The sequence below is a fragment of the Candidozyma auris genome, chromosome 1 (assembly GCF_003013715.1).
Source record: "Candidozyma auris chromosome 1, complete sequence".
In the NCBI taxonomy this organism is placed as follows: domain Eukaryota; kingdom Fungi; phylum Ascomycota; class Pichiomycetes; order Serinales; family Metschnikowiaceae; genus Candidozyma; species Candidozyma auris.
In genome coordinates, this window is record NC_072812.1 from 461,570 (window position 1) to 485,322 (window position 23,753).

Sequence of the window (23,753 nt, forward strand, 5' to 3'; positions counted from 1 at the left end):
CCGCCCATTCAATTGTTCATTTACCAGAAATTATGATACCTTTGCTTTTTGTTATTGTTGGAAAGGGCAGTGGGACCTACGCCGCCAGCCCACTTCTCTTATATTTTTGTAGTCTGGTATACGTGCATGCGGTGTGTTAGCAAGTACATGCATGGGTTTCAGCAGCAGGTGGTGCATGTAGTAAGCGCTAGACCTCATGCTGCACAGGACAAAGAGAGGAAGCCATGTTCGCCCGGCGGATGCGCGTCCTCTGTGCAGTCTCTCGACCTGGGAAAACCAAGAAACGGTCACCCACAGCGAACAAAGTTTGACCTGAAGACACACCCAATGCGTCGCCATGCATGCAGCTACTCTGTAATGTGCACAATACATGTGTAAACGCATCCACAGACGCACATACTGCAGCATGCTGCACCCCCTCCATTACCATGCGCCTAATCTTTTGCCTGCCACATAGAGGTTACTTAAGCCGGATTGTTCCTCCCATTCCACAGACAACTTGTCACTTTTTCTTCTGTACTCGACCCATCTCACTCAGCCTGAATACCTGGTTAACTTTTACTGCCTTGTATTGACTTTCCTCCTTTCCAGCAGCCTGTCTTTCTTGCTTCCCCACTAAACATATAAAGCAAGCCGCAATCTCACAAGTGCTAGGCCCAAAAAAAAAAAAAAAGTGTCATAAAAAAAAGCTTTTCAACCTCCACAGATCATTCCGCTTTTCCTGTCATCAACCATAATTTCCACAGAAAAAACACCTTCCCAGAATGGGCAAAAGACTTGCTGCTGCTGCATCGCCAGCAATGAATAAACGCCAGCACTCTCGCAAATCGCTGGCAGAGTCGGCAAACACGCCTAATATCACCCACAACAACATATCCAAGCCGCCATCAGGGGCTCCCTACGAAGTCACCGCCGCCGACACGTGGATCGCCATCGGCAACTGTGCTATAAGCATGGGCATCATCGTGGCTGCCATCCAAGCGTTTGAGCTGGCGTTAAACCACGCTCCCAGCAGCGTCGATGCCTTGGTCGGGTGGTCCCACCTGCTTCGAATGAATGACATCAACATGAACGATACTGCCGGGTCCCAGCTGCTAATACAGAGGCTCAACGCCGTGGCTGAGTCCCATCCTGAGGTGACGAATAGTGCCTCTTTTTTCCGAGAGCTCACAGAGTGCTACTTGCTTGTGGGACTCAATGAGCAGGCGCACCAGGCGATCCAACAGGCGATCCAGCGGAGCCCCAACGATCCAGCTTTGCAACTTTTGCTGGCACAGACGCTTATTCGTGCGGGCGCTAGGGCCCAGGCGGCGGCTGCTTTAAACCACTGCCTTATGCTTTTGCCTCCTCTGTTGGCGGAATTCTCCAAGGCCGACATCGAGACGGCCAGAAGCGCTCATGCTGAGTTGGCGGCCATCGCTGCTGCCGATGGCAATATTGACTTGCTGATTATCGAGCTCACAGCCACCCTTCTGTTGCCTCCTCCTCCGTTGGCCAGACAGCACGAGCACGTTGCCTTGTGGTGTGCGTTTGCCACAGCCAAGGAACGTGCCAACAAGATCACAGAGGCTCTTGAGGCGTGTGAACGGGCAGAGGTCGCTGTGGGTGCGCTGCCACGGATCTTGATCACTCATGCCTACTTGCTTTTGCTCGACGAAGACCCCGAAAAGGCCCGCAAAGCAGTGCTGCTTCTCTCGCGGGTGGTGGAGTCAGAACGTGAGGAGTTGAAGGCCCAAACACGTCAAAACCTGAAGCTGGACGAAGTAGACGACTCGGACGGGGACTTTTTGCCATGGTATCTCTTGGGTAAAGCTCATACTGTTCTTGATTCTCCTCGTGCCGCTTACGACTGCTACCAGGTTGCCTTGCGTAGAGCGTCCAACCTGCCTATCACATGGCTTGCCGTAGGGAAGCTCTACTTGGAACTCAAGCAGCTTCCAGATGCCCTTGCGGCTTACTCCCAGGCGCTCAGACTTCAACTCAACGAAAACCTGCCTGGTACAGCTGCTGCTTGGGAAGGTCTAAGCTGCGTCTACGAACGTTGCGACGACCAGTTGGGCGATGCTGCGGACGCAAGCTCCAGAGCAGCCATGTGTTTCCGTGCAATAGGCGACACCGAAAATGCGGCACGTTTCGAAGACAAGTCAAAGAAGTTGCAAGCTGCTGCTGATGGCAAGGGCCCGGTGCCAACTTTGTCGCTGCCAGTGGGTGTGCCAAATTTCTTCTTGCGTGATCTCGTGACGTTGCTCCCTTCCGAACGTATCGTGTTCGTTCAAGGACACAATCCCGAGGAAAGAAACCAACAAAATGTACCATTGCAGCCTGCTCAACAACCACCTCCATCTCTCCCTCCAGCTGCTCACACTCCTTTGCAACCACCAAGACGTACTCTGGGCCCCAGCGAAGCGTCTGTCACACTGCTCCCACCTCCTCAGCATCTCCAGCATCATCAACCTCCCGCTTCCTCTCAAGGAAGCCCTCCAATTCAACCTGCTGCTAGTGCGCCCGCTTACTCTCATTCATCACCTCACACACCGGTGCCACAGCAGCCACAGGAGTCCTACAGCATGTATCCCGCTCCTTTCAAACCCATTGGAAAGCTCGCAGACAACAATTCCCATCTTCCACCACCGCATTCTCGGGCCTGGTCTCCACAAGACCACATTCCACAACCACAGCAACTTTTCCAAGGCCCTCCACCACCCTTTGCACAGCCGCCCAATGGTATCATGAACTCTCCAACAAACGGGCCCGTTCCGCCGGGTCCTCAAACAAGGTCACCAGTTAATCATCCCCAAATGATTCACAATGGCTATGCAGTGCACGGACCACCTGGCTATGTGTATGGGCAATACATGCCAATGCACCAAGGGGTCCTTGCTCAGTTGCAGCCACAAGGAAGTAACTGGAGACAATAAACTAGTGAGTGTCATGGGTGCGTGACTTATACTTGCATAGCTATTTGCGTGGCATCAATAGCGTAAAATGAGTTTTAGTTCCAAAATTGTGATATAAATTGTGTGTATTATAGAGTAACGACATTTACCATCGATGTAGCAACGTTTCCCACGAAGCCTCAAACGTCCTGCCTTTATCCAAAAATTCTAACTGTCTCACGGGTATTCCAAGTTTCTCAAGTTGTGCCTTACCTCGTCCCCCTTCAATGACGATACCGACATCAGCATCGACTATAGGTAACACATCCGCGGAGCTGTCGCCCACGTAGATAACTTGAGAGTTTGGGTGACAATTTCTAATCTTCGCTAGCTGTTGCACCTTATCGTATCCAGTACGTATATCAAGACTTCTATCGAATTGACCGGTGGCTTTTCCATTTTCATCAAACTCAAGCTCGTTAGCAAGCACTTTTATGCCTGGTATTTTTGCCAATCGTAGAGCCTCCTCTATGAGTGTAACACTCCAATTGACACTGAGTATATATAGTGGATGCCGATTTTTCTGTACATGTTCAACGAGCTCCCTGAATCCGCTTGCAAGCTCCACCTTCTTCGCCTGAGCTGCGATATCTGATCTACTGATGCCCTTGAAATACCCATCTCTCTCTAGCGCAGAAATCAGCGACATTTCCACCTCTCTCATTCCTCTATGGTATTCAGTTTCTTCTTCAACCGTCTTTCGAGCTCCCCACTTAGAATTGTACTTCTCGTAAGCATCCATGTAGATCTTCGTATAATGAGAGAAACTAGGACCCAGATTACGCCCCGACGCCGCCTGCGCCACCAAAAAAGTTGTATCCTTTCTTGTAATTGTTTCGTCCCAGTCCATAACTAGCACGCGTGCGGGCTTCGCCGCCGACGCCATTCTGCGGAAGAAAATTGTGGAAAGTACAATTGGATTAAGATGGTAATTAACCAAGTAAATCAGATACTAGCGAGCGAGCCATACAACTGGCATTGACGTGCGTATCGTGAAAACAGTATGCAGAGGGCAGCACTGAGAAGTCATCGCAGCGATGCCAGAGTGGTATTAAGGAAAAGAATAAGTCGCCTTTTTTTTATGGATAGAGTGAAAGGCGTACCTCAATTGAACTCTCCAGGACTAAAGAATTGTCGAAATTTCAAATCCTCCGACGCCCAATGATGGTTTTGGAATCTTCAGGGGGTGGCATCCTGCAAGGAGTTCAGCGTCGGCAAGTCAGGTTCTGGTAGTTTATATAAAAGGGTCCCTTTGCTCCATCCTCATCTGCATCTTACTACCTTACAAAATGTCAAATCAAAAGGAATTGGGTGAACTTGGAGATCTCAAGAACGCCAAGAATCTTGGAAGTAAAGGGAACGTTCAAAACCCCTTGGGTGCAAACGTAGGAAAACTGGAGACAGGCGCAAAAGTCGAGGGCACCAAAGCTGAGGGCAACTTGGGCAAGACCGAGGGCGAAAAGGGCAAAACAGAAGGTCAGCTAGGCAAAACAGAAGGTCAACTCGGCAAAAATGAAGGTCAATTGGGTAAGACTGAGGGACAAGCTGGTAAAACTGAAGGCCAATTGGGCAAAACCGAGGGACAGCTTGAAAACAAGGGTCAGAGCTTCACAAGTAAGGAAAGTTCGGGCCAAGCGGGCAAAACTGAGGGTGCCTTGGGAAAAACCGAAGGTGAATTGGGCAAGAAGTGAGACTGTTTGAACTCCGAGGCTTCTAGAATAGCCCATACAATGATGACCGTTGGTAAATTACCATATCGGGTAGTCGAGAGTAGTCCTTCATATGATTTATGACCCCAGGGTGCAAGACCCTAAGTATATATAAAAACTAGTTGTCTTCAAGCAAGTGTATCTATTGAAAGAGCAAGTGAAAATGCCTCTGAGCTCTGAACCCAAGAAGTTGACCCCCGAGGACGTACCCTCTAAAGAAGATCAGGACAAGCTCCGTGACTCTGTGAGAAGCCTTTTGAACCCAGACGGCTCCAACGAAAGGATGGATGGCTACATCAACAGCACCTTTAGCTACGTTCAAAACGCTTTGGACAAGGTGGCACATGCTGAAGATAAAGACGCAGCCTCGAAGGAAATTGCTGATGATATTGTTCAAAAGTTCAAGGTTTGGGCAGAGTCGTTTCAACAGGGCCAGAGCAACACCAATGCCTCAAGCGATGCTGCTGCTGCCTCTGCTGAAGAGAAAAAAGATTAGTTATTTGGAGATCAAACCAAATTCAGATCTAATATTGGTTCCGCGATAGGGACGTATATAGCTAATGGTATAATGGAGTAAACAACTGAAGCTGAGTAGATTTCAAGGTGGCATTGAATAATTGGCACGAGCTAGCAGAAAAGTCAAAATGTTAAGCACATCTGAGGGATCTGTGGTTGTTCTATAGAGTCAATGAGGTGTTAGACTCCATATACAGCAATTCCGCGTATGTGTTCAAACAGATCCCGTACTACAAGCGCTATCGAATATAGAATGAGATTAACTGTTCTTTTATTCGCAGCTCTGTTAGTGGCTGCATGGTCTCTTTTAGATTACATGCCCCAGAATCTTCTTAACTTAGATGTCACTTCCAAATGGGATTCAGAGCCGGCTTTCTCTGCCTTGGAAGACTACATCGTGGACGATAAGTTCTCTCTTCTCAAATTGCATAGGGGATTGATGGAGATTGAATCCATTAGTGGTAATGAGCATAAAGTTGCATTGTTTTTGTCGGACTATTTGAAGAAAGCTGGCCTTTCTGTGGAGTTGCAACATGTGGAGCGGGACAGGTATAATGTCTATGCATATATTGGCAACCAAAGAAACACAACCACTGTGGTCTCCTCCCACATTGATGTCGTGCCGCCTTACATTGGCTACTCTGTTGATGGAACAAAGATTCGTGGCAGAGGTGCCTGCGACGACAAGGGTCCCCTCGCTGCTCAAGTTATTGCCTACTTGGATCTTTACTACGAGAACAAGATCAAAGAGGGTGAGGTGTCTCTTTTATTTGTGGTTGGTGAGGAGAATACAGGAGTTGGTATGAGGACTGCTAGTGAGAAGTTGGGAGTCAATTGGGAGTATGCAATTTTTGGTGAACCAACAGAGAACAAGCTAGGCGTGGGTCACAAGGGTATCTTTGTGTTCGACATCGAAGTATTCGGCAGAGCTGCACACTCTGGCTATCCACACTTGGGAGTATCCGCCACAGAGATCTTGATACCGATTCTACACAAAATTCAGAACTTGGAGCTTCCTGAGTCTGAACTTTTGGGTCCTTCAACCGTGAATGTTGGTAAAGTCGAGGCTGGTGTTGCAGCAAACGTAATACCTGCCTACGCTAAGGCCACGATTGCCATCAGAGTATCCAGTGACCTTGACGAAGTGGTGAGATTGGTTCATTCAGTGGTAGACGATGTGGAGCATGTTGCACCAGTCACAGGTAGGACCACCGATCCCCAGTATCTCGACTACAAAGTCCCTGGGTTTGAGTCGATTATTCTTGCCTACAATACAGATGTGCCCAACTTGTCTTTGCCATTGAAAAAGCGTTTCTTGTATGGCCCTGGTACAATTCACGTTGCTCACAGCGACGATGAACATGTGGAAAATCAGGACCTCTTGAAGTCAGTTGACGGTTACAGACGCCTAGTAGAGTACATATTGTCGCTTGAGAACGCCACAGAGTAATCTTTATGTTCACAATTTCTATATCCACCGTAAGTATACTTTTTTATGGCAGACTCAAACTCATGTGAAGATTCTTTCTAGCGTAGCATTAGAGCAGCACCATATCAAGTCGATGGTGCCACCAGACTCTTGCCACCGAAATGACCGAGTCCAATGCCCGCAATTAGAGTGTAGTTCGAAGACCTACATTTGTCCAGAGAGAAGAAGCGTGTATTAGTTGTTGAGAATTGTTCGCGATGGGTGCGATCAATGGAAGCGCCCTAATTCGGGAGATGAGATAGCTAGAACATAGGACGTCAAATGGATTGCACTAGACATTGAGCCACCCCTCGCCCCTCTTGCAATAAGAATGAGATTTTCTGAGACCAAGCAAGTTAGAGAATCGAATAATTTATTCATTTTTGTCTTTACCTGATTTCGGAATCCGAACAAGACCCGTGCATCCTCGTAGTACAGAATAAAGGCTGTAGAGATGGTTAGTGCAAGTGTATCTTTTCACATATTATGATGGCGACGGTACCTGCCTGGAAAAAGCTAGGACTCAAAGTTAAGGACAACAATGAGGTCACTTCTTTCAATGACATTGTGCATCTAGATACTCCAACTGTTGACAAGAATCTTACAAAGAAGCTCAATAAGAAGAGAAGACAAGAAGAAGAGAAGAGTAGGGACACAAAAGAGAAGAAGCCTCCAAAGAGACAAAAGCTTCCCAAGTCGGAAAGGAAGCCACCTCCAGAAAAAGACCAACTAGCTTACTTGCGTCAATACTCAGTTGACAAAGAAAACTGGAAATTTAGTAAGCAGAAACAAAACTGGATCTTGAAAAACTTGGACTCAATCCCCCACGAATACGAAGATCTGCTCATTGCTTATATTGAAGGCATCCAAGGTGGCGCCCGAAGTAGGCTTGTTGAGCAGTTGACCGAAGTTGCCAATAGATGGAATGCGATTAGCGAGGCTCTCGAGGCTAAGGTGAATGCCGAACTTTATGGAGAAGGTGAAAATGAGGCAATAAAAGAGGGAAACGAGGAAACGAAAGGGGAGAATACTCCTCAAAGTGTCACTCGTGAAAACGCGATCAGAACAAGAAAGCTATTACATGCATTAACCGGAGAAAATATTGAGCTCTTAGGTCTCGAAGAAGAAGGATCTGAAAGCGAACAACGTACTAAGGAATCTACAAGTACTACTGTGGTAAGTGATGTTAAAGATGACTCTAATCAGAGCTCCGAAGACGCACTTGATGGGCAATCTGCAAGTGAGGAACCGGAAAAAGAAACCGGTAATGGGACCAATGATGAAGGTGAAGATGAGAGTGAAGATGACGGTTCGAAAAGAAATATCTCTAGCAGCAAAAAAGTAGAGGAGGAGGATAACATCATTATAGAGAGTGTTGATGTGGAAGACTTCTTCGAAGACTCTGACGGCGAGTCACTGAAGAAGAGCAAGAGTCAAACAAAGAGCAGGCGAAAAAGCACTAACAAGAAACACAGTAGAAGTGGGTCCCTGAGCAAGTCAAGAAATCAGTCTGATGCATCTCGCTAGTGTTTAATGTTCGCATAGACAGTCTTGCAACTTCCAATGGCTATTTTCGCAGCCAAAGGGGAATTGCACGCTTACCGATATCGAAAAAGAATAACGACAAATAGCTGAAAAAACCATCATGTACTGAAGGAAATTCATATGGACTTCATTTTTTTGTTTCACCACTTCGTTATCATGTATAATGTAATAGACTCTGCATTCCCTAGGAGTACTCCACACCATTGCACCAGTGTAATCGCACGACAAGTATACCACACTTCGTCGCAAGTACAATAAGTGAAGCATTGAACACAATTGATCATGTCCACGTTCAACATTCGACAATTAGAAGACAGAGCGCGAGACGTTGATCCTGATCTCCGCTATATGGCTCTTGAGGATTTTGTCAAGCATCTCAGCAACCCAAAAGTTCAAGCAAGAAATGTTTCCAGTTTCATTCCACTTTTAATCACAATGCTAAGCGATAACGTCACAGAAGTTCAAAATCAGGCAGTGAAATCATTTGCCCCTCTAGTTCGTCATATCGATGATCAAGAAGTTTTGTCGGTGGTGAATCAATTGTTCGAGGCTGTGTTGAAGAGCTCCAACACTTCCAAGTTCTCTACATCAGTTCCGAATTTGGCCTTGCGATCGATCTTCAACAGCTCGTACTCGAGGTTTGGTAAACAACTTGCTCGTTCTGTGATCGACTCGTTGTTCCCACGTCTTTTCGCTACTGATGCACCACTCACGATCGACAGTATCGAAATCATCATAGATCTCATAAAAGCGTTAGGAGGAACCCTCACTGCGCCTGAGTTGTCGGGAATGGTATTGTCGCTCATTTGCATTGCCTACAAGGAAACTGGCATCATCAGTAGAAGAGCCATAGTCGCAGTCGACTACGCTTTGGACCACGTACACCTGGTTACTCAAGAGCAAACAGTCAGGCAGTTGCAATTCTTCGATAAAGTGGTTTCTGATACTCATGCGTCATACTCCTCAAGTGATAAGGGTGTGGCTGCGAAAAATACTCAATTCACGTTACTACAAGTTGTGTTGGCAAAGGCAAGAAAGTCGAAGAGAGATGTGTTCTCTGATGTTTCTGCTCTGATAATATTTTCAGAGATTAATGCAAATTTGAGGCTTGAATCTCTCGTGACTTCACTCAACATAGAAGACTTGGATGTTGATGTCTTGGTTGTGGAGAACCTGGTTCGTGAGGACGCACTCATCACATTATCAAGTCTCATTAGCTGTATCTCTTCTGATACATTTCTACATTCATATGCTCACTCGGTGGTGGAAATCATCCGTGCATTCATTTCATATGATCCCTTGACCTATGATGATTCTGGTGACGACATAGATGATGAGGAGTCTGAAATCGAATTTTCTAATGATGAAGACTCTATTGAAGTCGAGAAAGCTGGAGACAACGATGGCTTAGCTTCTAAACTTAGATTCCAGGCTATTGGGCTCATAAAGCAGGTAATCAAAGTCTTTCCTGGTGCTCTCGGAATTCTATACGGTGAAAACCTCGTGGAACCATTGATAATTGCCATTGGCGATAAGACTGATATTGTTTCAAACGAAGCAGTGTACACAACGATATCTCTATTGAACGCAACTCATGCCGCTGCCACAATGAGGTCAAGGCCAAGCTCAGATATCAGCATGATGACTGAGAGGGGCACATCAGGCACACCATCATCACAGATGACAACAACGTTGCCGCCACTTCTTGAAGATTTCGTTTTCAATTGTCTTTTGACAACAAAGAACATTGGAAGAATCACTACTACCAATGCATTGATTGAGGCTATGATAAGAGTCCTTTCTGTATTTCTATCGCCGTCATTTTTGGAGAAATTGTCGAAAAAGCTCCAGGAATACAAACTCACACTCAAGACCAATCCTGATATAATAAGATTATACAAGATAATCTTGAAGGTCTATCCGATTCAAGAAATCCCCTCTGATCTTGTTCAATTCATTTACGATGATTTGGTTAACTCTCTTACAGACACCAAAACATACTACAGTTTCATTTCCGATATTTTACAGGTGTGCAATGAGTTTTATCCGAAGATCGCAGGTGATCACTTTTATGAAAAACTAGTTGACAGGACTTTGTTTAAGCCAATTGCTGACAGGATTAATGTCAAGCAGTATTCAAGCGACGTGCGTCAACATTCACTCAATTCTCTAACTGAACTTATAGTCCATCTCGACGTTTCAGAAGCAAATCTCAATAATGCTATTGAAATTTACAAAGAGAGTATGAATTACGAGGTGACAGTGAATTTCACGATTGAGAACTTAATAACTATCTGTGAGAAACGATCCCAACTTTTCGACAATCCTGAATTATGCAATCTTGTCGTGGAAAAGCTCAATTCGTATCTTTCATCGAATGATACAAGTTTGTATTTAAACTCATTGATTTTGCTTGACTGTATTTTCACAAACACGCATTTCAAGGGTAAGGCTGAAGATTTGCAAATCTTGACGAACAATGTCTTTCATTTTTTACATGAGACTAGCGATTCCAATCTTATCAATCGTGCCATTAGTATTCTCGGTCATGCCCTTGACTACGTCCCTGCGGATGAAGAATTCTTTAAGAAGCTCATTCATCAAGTCATCAACGTCAAGTGGATCGATGAGGATGATGTCGATTTAGGGTCTCTTGATTATTTGATAAAACAAGTTGCGACTAGAAGCCCGCTTAAGGGTGAGCAATTGTATGATATTGGCTTGCAGAATTTGGTATTACGTAACTTCTTGAGTGCAAAGGTTTTGGCAATCATCACTCTTGATGCTAATCTACGCGAGAAGATTTCTGCCGCGGAAGCCCAACTCGTGGGCGTCTCCGAAATGCTTGATTCGCCCTCTTCATTCGACAAGATTGTCTTCAATATTCACTACTTGGGATGCATTGCCGAAGCAGTCGAGTTGTCTAGAGTAACTTTCGACGAGTTCTTCTCTCTTATGATTTCTAACAAAAACGAGGTTCTTTGTCTTGCAGCAGCAAGGGCAGTTGGTTTGTGCATAAAGAGAGATGTTGAGATGTACTTGCCCGTGCTCCTCAAGTATTACCACTCTTCGAACCAAGGCTCGGAGCAGAATGGTACCCTTATTCTTGTCGCTATTAAGCAATTGCTAAGAGGATATATCACGCACGAAAAACAAAACTTATTGTCGCACATTTGGCATAGTTTGTTTGAAGTGATTAGCTTTAAGGAGGGTACACTCACTCATAAGGATGTTGCGGAATTGAAGTTGGCAGGCGAGATATTGGCCAAGATATGCGAGTTTACAAAGCTGGAAGAATACCAGAACAAGCTTTTTGACATCTTAGAGAGCGGAATGCAAAGTTCAAACCTGAATGAACACGCGGTCTACACTGTGGTTGTTATCTCAAAACAGTTGATAAACGATATTGAGTCTCAAACCTTGAATGTGCTGTTGGTGGAGGAAATTTTGGTGTATCTCTCGAGATCGAACTTGGAGCTCAAACAGGCCATTGTTAGCACGCTCTTGACTGGTATTCACAATAAAGCACTCTTGATTGCATCAGTACTCAATGACACTATTTTGCCTAGCATTTACGACGAACTAGATGCCAAAGATGAGTTTAAGAAGGTGATCCCAATGGGGCCATATAAGTATGTTGTGGATGAAGGACTTGAGGTAAGGAAATTGTGTTATGAGCTCATAAATGCCATCATCAGTATTGACAATGAACGCCTCATGGACAAGGAAGGTGGGGTGAATCAGGTGAGGATGTTTGAGGTGTTGCTGGCCAAGGGACTTAACGATACCGAGAATGGTATAGTGGTCATGGCTGTTCAAAACCTCCTTCAGATAATTCATAACGACGAAAATGTATTGCATGCAATTGCAAACCAGCAAGAGATGATTTCAGCGCTCACAAAGGTGGCTAACAAAAAGTTGCGGAGTAAAGCAAGTACGCAAGAAGCCGAAAGTCAAGAGGAAGCCTTACGAATGGTGATCAAGCTTCTGAAGACCATCAACAATGTATTTGTTCATAGCAACGCCACAAATGGCGAGTGGGGGGCTTACTTCCATGAGTTGAAGAGCAAACATCACTTACTTTTCAACACAGTGGAGTGTTAAACCCGGGCACTATGCGCGATAGGAGGTAGCGGAAGTAATACACACACTGTGATGACGGTTAGAAGTCTTTTTTTGCAACCTAAACAACGCTCCAAAGCGCACCAGTGGCTGGCGTGTGCAGTACCCGGTGATGTCTGTCAGAGAGGGGAAGTCATGGAGCCTTGCGGCAGGCGAAAGTTTTTGTGGAGATGATCCAAACATATATAAATAAGATGGCATCGCCGCTTTGTCAACAACTCTTCAGAAAAAAGCAAAGCAAAGTGAAGGAAACTTCAAGACAACATTATTTATTCGCACGATGAACACCACTATGAGCTACATCAGCACGTCGCCAGCTTATGTGGCCAACTTGCCAGGACGCATCTGGGCGTTTGTTGTGTCTATGTTTATGACATGGGTGGAAAGGGTGTGGCATGTACTAGATACGGGGTTGTACTACGTGATGAACGCGATCTTGATGGTGTTGGCGTTTGCTGACAAGTTACTAGACTTCTCAGATAGAGCTGTCCAGAATTACGAGCTTGCCAAGAAGGTGTTCAAGTTGTCGATGTACAATAGCATCAATTAAAACAAGCGACGCACCAAGAACAATTAATCCCACCCCATGGGCAGCAGGACTGCAAAGGACAAGAACAAGAATTTCGGCATTAGATTCAAGCATAAGGCGGCTCGCCAGCCGTCGAATTTGTAAAAAGGAAATAGACAAAGTAATCAACGAGTTATTCACGTGACGCATGCCTATGTGCGGTGACAGCACCGACGCATCATCACCAGTTCTCTGTACCCCGCAAAATGGATTCTTCCATGCGAAATCGGAAACAATGGAAGTGTGAAATTTGTAGGAAGACAGTTTATCCTCTACCATTTTGAGTGCCCAACATTTGCCACAACGTCCCAGGTAAAACATCATCGCCACAAGTGATCCTCCTGCCAGCAGTAGCGATGTGAAAACGTCTGCATGGAAACTTCTGAGCCTCATTCGGGCACGGCAGCAGTGCAGAGAGAATAAGCCCGAAAGAGGAGAGAGAGAGAGAGAGTGAGAGAGCGTGAGAGAGGAGATTTGGCAGGAGCGGCGTGGACAAAGAATAGAAAAACGCCAATAGAAGAAGAGTTTCATGCGAGATTAAGAGAAGTTTTCCAGCTAAGGCACCGTTTGACCGCCTGTTGCCACTATGAGACATAAGGCGCCTGGCTTAAAAATCATGTATTTTTTTCTCCCCCACAAATGAGACATGCAACAATATGTGGAATGAAAAGTTGCAAACTGGCACGAAGACAATGATGAAAGAAAAAAAAAGAAAATTGTCACAATCTACTGTTTGGGATCGCCAGATCAACGGAACAATGCGTTTTGAGAGAGATTTGAATATTAAGTTCCGATCGTCGTCGTCATGGTCAGGGAAAAAAAGGCGCCTTACTGGCCTGGAGGGGAAGCTCAGTAGGCACGTTTCAGCCAAGGTCAAAAGCACAAAAGCAGTCAAATTCGCAATCCAAGCAAGTGACTGCCAAGTGTGGGAAAAGAAATAAACGGCAGTTGAAATTTGCAACAGTGGCTGTTTCGGTCATCAGCTGACTCGGAAGGCTAGAAGTGGCCGCCGAAATGGAAGCGGCCTTCGCAAAAATGCACATTCCACGGGTTGTTGCTGTGGCTTTCGCGAGGTGCCCATAGAAAGCACCATTTTCTCGCATTCCTCCGCTTAGCAATATTTTTTTGTTTTTTTGCGCTCCCCAGCACCCCAGATTTTTATGCGAGTGAACGGCACCCAAGCCTTGCTCTGTAGATCTGCAGTGGGTTCACGGTTACTAGGTCGGTACACGGGTGTAACGATGATATGTTGGTGGGGTGGATCAACGGTACCCACGCTGGACAATGCTATTGCAAGGCCGGGGTCTGTAGAACAATTGACTGGCAGCGGGCGCAATGGCCAGGGGTGGCCGCATCGCTGTTGTTGTTCAGAATATGGAGCTTGCTAAAACTATGCCAACAAAGGCAAGGGGCTTAATCACAGATTGCACATGCTGATTGAGGATGAGTCGGTCACAGCAAGTGAGAGGATGGCGTAATGCTCAGCACTCTCTAATAGGTGCTCATGATCCTTCGACTTAGGGCCGATCCCGCCGAAGGTAGAGTGCTAAAGCAATGTGCCAAGAGCCTTTCTCTATGACACATTCTGAGTGAAGAAAACAATTTCTTCTTGACACAGAGAAAAACTTTGAGCAGATTTCACTATGGATGAGAAACTCTAGGGAGTTCACAAATAAGAACTTTTTTTTATTTTTTCAAGGACAACATATTCCGATTAAAGTAAATAAACTTTTATCGCTATAGAAAACTGTGAAGGCACCACTTACTTGTCAAATCAGCATTGCCCTCTTCAACTGACGTACCAGACGACTATGTAGGTCGGGATTTTCATCCCAACCTCCTTTCAGCTACTAGTGACGATACATTCAGAATGTTGCGGAAAAAGAAAAGAATACAGCAGCTAGCACGACGCATTGTCAACCTTTCCATCTAAGACAACATTCTGATTGAAAAAACTGTATCACTAAATTATCACTAAATTACAGCCCACATGGACTAATCTTGCGCAGCGCCTTTTAAGGGGCTCAACTTTTGTGCATTAGACTAATTAGAAAGCTCAAGCTTGACCCTGACTAATCTAATCCGGTACTTTAGTTTTGATCCACCCTTCAATCACCATCGTCACTTTTATTGGGCGAAAATCATAGCTACTTTTTTGCCCCCAAACCGGCTGTATCGTATTGTGCAAGCTAGAATACTAAAATTGATGATTTCTTTATTGGGTCTTTCATAGTGGTTGTAATTGTTGTAAGAAAGCAAATTTCAAAGATTCACAATCGAATACAATGAGCACGTTTTTTTTCCAATTAGGGCGTGTGGTCTAGTGGTATGATTCTCGCTTTGGGCGACGACCTGGTACACCAGATTGACATACAAGCATGCGAGAGGCCCTGGGTTCAATTCCCAGCTCGCCCCAACTTATTTTTTTTTTATTTTTTTTTTCTGTATCGAATTCTGCCTTGTCCCCTTCAATACTTCTACTCTATAATTACTTCTTGGAAATTTTCATCCCCTGTATAAATAATGCATTGTCTAGATAATTATTGAGCGTCGAGCTCGGCCTTGACCCAGCCTTCGAGGCCACCCTTCACAATGATATCCTGCAAATTTGTGCCTAGCTCTCCGACCTTTTGCTCAAGGATGACGTTGCCATTAGAATCGGTAACAGTAACGAAAGCCTTTGTAACGTCCCATTTTAAGAACCAACCTGTACGGATGGTCAACTCGGTGGCACCTTCGTACCTTTCTCTCAACTTATTTATCAAAGCTGGAATTTCGAGGGTCAACAAAGCGTTGTTGATAGAGTTTCTTGAGAAAATGTTACCAAATGAACCTGCAACAACCATCTTCATGCCTCTGGCCAAGATTGCAGTAGCAGCCTGTTCTCTTGACGAACCAGTACCGAAATTGTAGCCGGAAATGATAATGTCACTGGATGTAGTCTTATTCTTAAATTCTGGGTCGTAATTCTCCATGCAAACTTCCGCCATCTTCTCCTTGCTGATGTCGTCCTGGTAAGTGTATTTACCTGGGTAGATACCATCAGTGTTGATGTTGTCGGCATCACACAATATCAACTCACCCTCGATCGCCTTGGGGAATCCGTCCAACACTTCAACAGCAGCACTTGCATCTGCAGTCTCCGCTGGAGCATCATTGATTTCCAAAGACTTAAGAACCGTAGAAGCCTCAGGAACAGCTTTGCCTTCTAACTCCTCAGGGCCACCAATTCTACCGAGAACTGCAGATGCTGCCACAACCTCAGGAGAAGCCAAGTATGCCAAAGCATCCTTCGATCCCATACGACCCTTGAAGTTTCTGTTGGTAGCAGAGATTCCAACCTCGCCATCCTTCAACAAGCCAGTTCCAAGCCCGATACAAGGACCACAACCAGCTGGAAGTGGTTTTGCGCCAGCAGCAATAATGTCATCCCAAGCACCACTGGCCTCAGCGTCTTTTTGAACGTTGGAGGATGCGGCGGCAACGTAGAATTCAACACCATCGGCGACCTTCTTTCCTCTGATGACTTCAGCAGCAGCTTTGATATCGCTCAATCTGGAGTTTGTGCACGACACCAAATAAGCTTTGTTGATTGGGATATTCTCCTTAGCCAAGTCGTAGAGCGAGTTGGAAACTTTGACACTGTTTGGGCCAGAAATGTACGGTGAAAGTGATGACAAGTCGACAACCAAGTGCTTCGCATAGACAGCATCGGGATCAGATGCCTCCTTATTTTGTTCAAGCTTTGTTACAGATTCAGTATTGACACGTGGATGAGGCTGAGGCAACTTTTTGATTCTGTCCTTGTAGAAATCAACTAAAACATCGTCGACCGGGAACAATCCTGAAAGGGCACCCCATTCAGTGGTCATGTTAGCAATTGTCAATCTGTAGTCCACAGGCAACTTAGAGCATCCATCACCAACAAACTCAATGGCGTGGTTTAACACTTCGTCTTTGTTGAACAACCCACAAAGAGCGACAATGACGTCTTTACCAGTTACACCCTTTGGCAACTCACCAACGAGCTCCACTTTAGCAACAGGAGGGACCTGCCACCATGTCATGCCGGTAGCCCATATAGAGGCAGCATCCGTTCTCACTATGGGGGTACCCAATGAACCCACACCACCATAAGTATTAGAGTGAGAGTCTGAAGCCACACACAAATTCAAAGGAAAAGCGTAACCTTCCTCAATCATGATTTGGTGACCAATACCACGCCCAGCAGGATAGAAGTCGATACCTTGTTCCTTGGCAAAACGCTCTATATTGGAATACTTTTCTAAATTCTTTTCCGACTTGTTCTGGACGTCGTGGTCTAAGGTACACACAATTTGGCGATTATCCTTCACCAGTTTTGCTCCAAGACCCATGAATTTGGTTGCCACAGGCCATGAGTTGTCATGGGACATGCAATGGGCAGGCTTGATGGAGACATAGTCACCACTGAAAACCTTCTTGCCTTTCGGAAGCCCTACAGCATATCTCTGTACAATCTTTTCTGTCAAATTCTGCCCTCGAGATAGTCTGGGGCAAGACGAAAACGAGCGGAAAGTATAAGTGATCGATGATCTCATCGGGATCCAAAGCTTTGGTTACAGGATGAGAAAAGAAATGGTAGTTTTGGTAAGCCGAATAACGTGAATAATCTGGAGAAATGCTATCACTAGTAAGCGACTGCATGTATGCGGGTAGATAATGTGAGTTTCTCAGGTGCACTTTATGACTCAGAGTAATAATGCCGCGTTTCATTGGTAAGCTCGCCAGTATAGTGCAAAAGTCACTACACTAGCGCCAAATAAGATCCGAGAGTTTAATGTGATGACTCTTATGCTGATTGATCTCTCTGCAATTGCGTGCACTGTTTTACAAACTTTCTCCCCTCTTTTTAGTAACCTTTCACTTTGTTTTATTTTGAGCTCTGGAGGTTGCAGGGGAATTGCCAGGTACTCACGACGACTACATGAGATGATACTAACTGCGTTGGCGATTCAAATGGACTTCGATGACATTTGTCTTGAATTTCTATAGATAAGTCTTCAAACCATATTTTCCTTTGGAGAATTCCTTGCGGTCAAGAGGCCGAAGTCCTAATTAGCGTTTTGGTGCGCCAATGTTGATTGGTTGCAAAATACAAAAGCACGAACGCCAGAGCTTCGCTTATCACAAAGCTTCTCAAAAGGAAGCTGCCAGATCGAGCTGTGACAAACTTCCACATGTCGTGATTTCGAGCCTACTCCTAACAGTTGACTTACTTAACAGAGTCAAATAGGTTGTAATTTAAATTCGCTCGATAATCCTACATCGAGATTTTTTGTCCTTGCAGCAGTCTTGGTTGTGTTTTATTGGGATCATTTGACACCAAATGCAACGTTCAACTCGGCCATTCAAACTCTATAATACCTGATAAATATTATACCTCACATCACTACTGCAGAAACACATGTTTTGACAAGTCAATGTGAAACACCACACAACTCTCGCAGCAAAAAGTTAATAGTATTATACCGCACCCGCATCGCTCTTCCATCAGATGCTCCTACCACTCGCACTCAGCAGTGCAATTTCCTACTCGTATGTTGCTAGCATAAAAGTTGCTGAGCCACTGCATATCAAAAATCTTCATCGAGATGATAGGGCTGTGATTGAGTACCGTTTACGTCGCGTGACAGAGTTGTGCTTTGCGTTAATGGTAGCGGTTCCAATACTAGTCACTTATGTGCTCAGATACTATCCAACGTTGCAACAAAGTATACGCCAATTGGGTATTGTGCCTGGATTTACCAACACATACAACTGGAAGTATGACCTTTGGAACATACTTTTGTGTTTCGGCAAAATGTGTATACTCTATTGTGGGCCTCTAGTCACTTACATGCTCAGCAGTCCTAGTATCGTGCAAGATATGAAGGAAGAGTACGCCTCACTCTGGGGATTCAGAGATCATCTTTTTGCTCCTGTTACTGAGGAGCTCATTTATAGAGCACTCATTTTGTGCATTCTTCAGCCTGTGGTGTCCTCCACATGGGCGTTAACAGTTTACACCCCGATGCTCTTTGGCCTAGCACACCTACATCATGGCTGGAGCTTATATAAGCAGGGTACATCTCTAGTAACGGTATTGTTCACAGCGGCATTTCAATTCTTGTACACCACTGTGTTTGGCATCCTCGCTAACCGGGTGTACTTGGAGTCTGGGAATAACCTTTGGTGCGCTATAGTCACTCACAGCACTTGTAACTTGGGCGGATTTCCATCTTTTGAGATAAGAAAGACACATGCGAGGTTTTTTTACGTCTACTTGGGCTTGTTGGTGCTTGGGCTCACTATCTTTGTGAAGATCATTTAGAATTTTAATACACATACTGACAAAATTTAAACAGACTCACCCAGATTTCGAAGCTTTGAATAAAAAGCGGTAGCATCAAAATATTAGATCAACTTTGAAGACTTTAATCTCCAATAGATCAATACGGTGCTTTTTGAAATTACTACCCCTATATTTCACGAAGAAGCTGTCACTGTAAGAGAAAGCTTATCCATACAGATATGGGTGAACTCAGCCCGAAGGTAACCAGTACGTAAACAAATGAAAATTGAAGAAGAACTTATCACATAAGCCAACTTCGCTATTATGAATAAACGGGCCCAATATCGAGAATAGCTGCAAGCAGTGGATCTTGTAAGGCGCGCTTATGTGCACTCATACACGACTTGGTAGGTGTTTTGGCAGCATGAAGGTTGTCTACCTTTTCTCATTCCCCATCCTCGCTCCATATATAGAATACAGAGGCGTCCGTTAGATTGTATTGGTAGCGTGATCATTTCCTAATACTCATCGGATTTTGTATATATCTCCATTTTCGAAGAGAGGAACCCACTGACCTACTCATTGCACCGCCAATATTCCACAAACTTTGATCTGAAGTCGCTCATTCACCTTCTTCAAAACCACAGTTGCTTCACAGACGCTCAATAGCAAATTTCGCTGAATTCTAGATGCCAAATAATTCACCCACATTCATTCATTGAGACAAAAGCATTTATTTCGTTCGCTTGTTCCATTCATCGATCCATGTCGGACACAACTTCAAGATCCTCTGTTCCTCTGAGGATGAACTCCCCTGAGAGTTATGAGTCTGCCGCTTTGGAGATCGAACTGGAGAAGCAGATGGTGAAAGCTCTCAAGAGGCTATCCATGGGAAATCTTATCGAGCATGATCCAGACTTTCCCATGGAGGATCCCGAGGTTCTCCTCATGAACGAAAAAGAGAGAACTGACGACTCCACTGCATCACTTGACACACTCTCGCTTTCCAAATCCGCATCGCCTCCCTCATCAGGCTCTCATACTCCTCCTTTAGAAGCGAAAGACCCATCGGCGTCTGCGAACGATCCCTCCTCAGATCACACGTCGCATTATGTCACTCCTGACGATTCTTTCGACTCAGAGACTTCCGTAAATCACGAAAATGTTCTTTGGGTACCAGCCAATTTGCATCCGGAGGTCAATCCACAACAATTTAAACAGCATGTCAAAGTCACTATTGATGAGCTTCTAGAAAGAAAATTATCGAGATCGCAGTCAAATCGATCAAAGCGCTCATCTTTGTCTTTGACAACGAATGATGACGTTCACAAAGATTCAGATTTCGATAGCACGGAGTCTGACACTCTGTCCCATCAAATTGAACAAAACAACAGGTATAGTAACCCTTCACTTTTGGAGTTAAGTACCGAACTAGAGACTCTATCGCGTTTAGCAGGAATGGACTCTGACGATGCTGTTACGCTAGCTCGCTCCTTGTCCACGCATTCACTCGGGTATACCGAAGTAGAGAAAGCAGCAATTGATGAGTTAGGAGCTCCTCATACCAATGTTGGTGCCAATCAAGCGGAGATCTTGGATCTTGGAATGGACAAGTCCGTCCATAGGACATTTTCTGGACAGCCTGTAAAATCACGGCCAACTCAAGGTCCTCCACACCGAACAGACTTGCAGAAAGCACAGCATCGCCATCCGGACGGCCGCTCACATTCTACCCAGCAATTGCTGCAAGTGCAGAAGGCTCCAAAAGTGCATCTGAATGAAAGTGAGGGACATTTTGCATTGAAGAGAAGTAGAAGGTTGCATCATAGGAAACCTCACACCTCAACACCTACTCATTTAGGTTCCCAATTACAGAGTAAGAAGGCAGGAAGCTTGGCTGAATTGAGGCACAATCTCAATTCAACGTCCATGCCTTTGTCATATCATGGAGAGTCCGAGGCACGCATGAAGAGCTCCATCAGTCGTCAAAGCATGCAGAGTATAAACCCGAGAAGCTCTCAAATTCTCTTCAGTTATAAGGGCCCGCCAAGACTGCAAACCTACAATAAAGTTCCAGCTTCAGCTCCTCCGAACTCAGCTCCACCATCACCCGTTCTACATCCAAGAAGCCCAAAAAGCCCAGTAGTAGGGCAAATGAACAAAGACACTGCAATGGTAAATCCAATGAACTCTGCGGAATTACGACAAAAGTCTCGTGAACAAAGACAATTAACTGGTAATCAGTATATTCAGCACCGTCACAAACCTACCAGTCTTTCATCACGCTCTCTGCGTGAAAATCTCCAGCAAGCTCAGAACATGGCTCCACAATCAGGGTTTGCCTCCATGCCTGGTCCATACCGCCCCACGCAACGTAAACCCTCGCCAACTTCACAACAGGGATTTGATGGCCAACACAAATCGGAAAGGCGTAACATATCTCCTCAACAAGTACCGAATTCTCAGTATATGCATCATGGTGCTACATCGATGGACTATAGACAAAAATCCCTTCAACAGAACCAAGCGTACGCGACGATGCAATTCCGAAAGCAAAGAAGTATACTGTCAAAAACTTTGGGGCGCTCTAGACCAATTTTACAGGAGGCAAATCGTGATGAAAATGGATATCCAAATGAGCCATTTCACTCTCATAAGGCAGGTAGAGATGTCAAGATTGATAAAACGTCTCAATTAAATGAAAATCTTGATATGCTTAGAAATGAGATAAATGAATTCAAAGAGAGTTTATCTCATCCTGATGCAAAGACAAAGCCCAAAACTCTGCCTCTTGAGCCCGAGGCCGAGAGTTCTGAGGAGGTATCGCCAACTCAATCAGGCGCCGTGCCTGATTTCAGCTTTGACACTTCACTCGACTTAAGCTACGAGGACACCTTGGGAATCGAGAAGGAAATTCTTGATGATCTCAAAGACGAGGGTTTTACAAGTACTCCTCATACGAGCCCAGTTAAACGCTCTCACAAAGCGGGTGGTACCCAGAAGCAAGTAGATGTTGAAACGACTAAGTTAACTTCTGATTTGGCAGCTCTGCGAGTTGACGATGATAAGAGGAGGCTCGAGACAAGACTTCCCGAACAAATAAAAGCACCGTATGTCTCCGAGAAGCAAGGGGACTTAGAGAGGGAGCAGCGTTTAGGGTCAGACACAGATGAAGTAGTGGTCGAGGACTCTTTCCCAATACAAGACGAGCGCAAAACACCTTCTCAACTCGTTTGCGATAAAATTGATGTCATGCCCGAGAAAAAGGAGAGTATTCATCAAGGTGGAAGCGGGAGAGATGATGATATGTCTCCTACTGAAACTGCCGCAATACCAGTTCCGTTGGAGGCCACTTCTACCGGTGATTCAAAGCAATTGAGAAATAAAAAATCATTCGGCTCCCTTTCTATTGGCGATAAAAAGAAAAATAAGAAGGGATGGCTTTGGTCCAAGGGTCGCTCAGTGAGCGCTCAACATGTACCACAAGACGGAGCCTCCCAAAAACCGTCGAGATCGGTTTCATCTCCCGACATTCAAACAAACAAAAGGGATCATAAGGAAATTCAAAAAGAGCCTAAAGAGAACGTCATCTCCAAATTGTTCAAGAAGAAGAGAAGCAACTCTGTTGGGAGTACTCATCTGTTTGCGCTGAAAAATGAGGCAGGCACCAGCGAAGAGAGAGAGTCAAAAAGTATAAAGAGATTTAGCTCTGCTATTTTTAAGACGTCTAAGGATGATGATGCAAAGAGCATATCTTCTAGGGAAGAGCAAGAGGCTGTCAATGAAGAAAAACAGGAGCGGCACAAGGAAGGACCTGAAGAACAGTCCACGAAAGAAAAGATCAAGAATAAGTTTAGAAGCAGGGACAAGCATTCTGATGAAAGGCCAGCTGAGAAGACTGCAATTGAAACTGTTGAAGTTGAGGAAACCATTGAGGAAGTTTCAGAAGATGCTGAAGAGGAAGAAAGTAAACCTCAAACGACACTTGAAGTCCAAGAAAAAATCAAGAAGCTGATCAAGAGAACTTCTAAAGCGAACCCACCGCTAGAGTATACTGATTCGGCCTTTGGTTTCCCACTTCCACCTCCGTCAGTCTCTACGTTGATCATGTTGGACTACAGGTTCCCTGTTCATGTTGAAAGAGCAATTTATAGACTCTCACATCTAAAGCTCGCGAATCGAAAGCGCTCGCTTCGTGAGCAGGTGTTGTTGTCCAATTTCATGTATGCATACTTGAATTTGGTTGATCATACGTTGCATTTGGAACAACGAATGAGCGCGGAAGAATCGGACATGATGGAAGAGCCGGAAGCTGACATGGGACTTTTCAATGACGACGACAAAGACACGGATTTCGAATCTGAAGATGATGCCTTAGAGGACAATGCCTTCGATGTCAGACTCGATCTAGGTGGTGAACAATACAACGAGATCACTGTTTAAGTGGGTGCAAAAAAAAATATTCAGGGAGACCACACCATTTACTATACTACATAGCAACGATATGCATATAGGGAAGGAAAAAGATTAGATGTTTGAGAGACAGTATGACAAAGCGGCATGAAGGCTTGCCTCA

The 23,753-nt window shown here is 45.0% G+C and overlaps 10 protein-coding genes across 10 annotated transcripts; 8 read left to right on the top strand and 2 right to left on the bottom strand. All coding sequences in view use genetic code 12, as the record gives it.

The window, feature by feature from the left end:
* Nucleotides 1-764: 764 nt before the first annotated feature.
* On the top strand, nucleotides 765-2,918 carry TCC1 (Tcc1p; the record flags this gene model as incomplete). The annotated part of the gene is made up of 1 exon (XM_029034432.2): nucleotides 765-2,918. The coding sequence occupies one exon, from the start codon at nucleotides 765-767 to the stop codon at nucleotides 2,916-2,918; it is 2,154 nt and encodes a 717-aa protein (XP_028889674.2).
* Nucleotides 2,919-3,042: 124 nt separating this feature from the next.
* Nucleotides 3,043-3,822, bottom strand: CJI96_0000211 (uncharacterized protein; the record flags this gene model as incomplete). The annotated part of the gene is made up of 1 exon (XM_029034433.1): nucleotides 3,043-3,822. The coding sequence occupies one exon, from the start codon at nucleotides 3,820-3,822 to the stop codon at nucleotides 3,043-3,045; it is 780 nt and encodes a 259-aa protein (XP_028889675.1).
* Nucleotides 3,823-4,225: 403 nt separating this feature from the next.
* On the top strand, nucleotides 4,226-4,627 carry CJI96_0000212 (uncharacterized protein; the record flags this gene model as incomplete). The annotated part of the gene is made up of 1 exon (XM_029034434.2): nucleotides 4,226-4,627. The coding sequence occupies one exon, from the start codon at nucleotides 4,226-4,228 to the stop codon at nucleotides 4,625-4,627; it is 402 nt and encodes a 133-aa protein (XP_028889676.2).
* Nucleotides 4,628-4,808: 181 nt separating this feature from the next.
* CJI96_0000213 (uncharacterized protein) lies at nucleotides 4,809-5,141 on the top strand (the record flags this gene model as incomplete). The annotated part of the gene is made up of 1 exon (XM_029034435.2): nucleotides 4,809-5,141. One exon carries the CDS (start codon nucleotides 4,809-4,811, stop codon nucleotides 5,139-5,141), a length of 333 nt encoding a protein of 110 aa, XP_028889677.2.
* A 336-nt stretch (nucleotides 5,142-5,477) lies between these two features.
* Nucleotides 5,478-6,611, top strand: CJI96_0000214 (M20 family metallopeptidase; the record flags this gene model as incomplete). Its single annotated transcript, XM_029034436.2, has 1 exon — nucleotides 5,478-6,611. One exon carries the CDS (start codon nucleotides 5,478-5,480, stop codon nucleotides 6,609-6,611), a length of 1,134 nt encoding a protein of 377 aa, XP_028889678.2.
* Nucleotides 6,612-7,115: 504 nt separating this feature from the next.
* CJI96_0000215 (RNA-binding ribosome assembly factor RBP95) lies at nucleotides 7,116-8,156 on the top strand (the record flags this gene model as incomplete). Its single annotated transcript, XM_029034437.2, has 1 exon — nucleotides 7,116-8,156. The coding sequence occupies one exon, from the start codon at nucleotides 7,116-7,118 to the stop codon at nucleotides 8,154-8,156; it is 1,041 nt and encodes a 346-aa protein (XP_028889679.2).
* A 300-nt stretch (nucleotides 8,157-8,456) lies between these two features.
* TIP120 (Tip120p) lies at nucleotides 8,457-12,278 on the top strand (the record flags this gene model as incomplete). Its single annotated transcript, XM_029034438.2, has 1 exon — nucleotides 8,457-12,278. One exon carries the CDS (start codon nucleotides 8,457-8,459, stop codon nucleotides 12,276-12,278), a length of 3,822 nt encoding a protein of 1,273 aa, XP_028889680.2.
* A 310-nt stretch (nucleotides 12,279-12,588) lies between these two features.
* CJI96_0000217 (uncharacterized protein) lies at nucleotides 12,589-12,846 on the top strand (the record flags this gene model as incomplete). The annotated part of the gene is made up of 1 exon (XM_029034439.2): nucleotides 12,589-12,846. The coding sequence occupies one exon, from the start codon at nucleotides 12,589-12,591 to the stop codon at nucleotides 12,844-12,846; it is 258 nt and encodes an 85-aa protein (XP_028889681.2).
* A 2,558-nt stretch (nucleotides 12,847-15,404) lies between these two features.
* LYS4 (homoaconitate hydratase LYS4) lies at nucleotides 15,405-17,279 on the bottom strand (the record flags this gene model as incomplete). Its single annotated transcript, XM_029034440.2, has 1 exon — nucleotides 15,405-17,279. The coding sequence occupies one exon, from the start codon at nucleotides 17,277-17,279 to the stop codon at nucleotides 15,405-15,407; it is 1,875 nt and encodes a 624-aa protein (XP_028889682.2).
* A 2,663-nt stretch (nucleotides 17,280-19,942) lies between these two features.
* On the top strand, nucleotides 19,943-23,620 carry ZDS1 (Zds1p; the record flags this gene model as incomplete). Its single annotated transcript, XM_029034442.2, has 1 exon — nucleotides 19,943-23,620. The coding sequence occupies one exon, from the start codon at nucleotides 19,943-19,945 to the stop codon at nucleotides 23,618-23,620; it is 3,678 nt and encodes a 1,225-aa protein (XP_028889684.2).
* Between the last annotated feature and the right edge of the window lie 133 nt (nucleotides 23,621-23,753).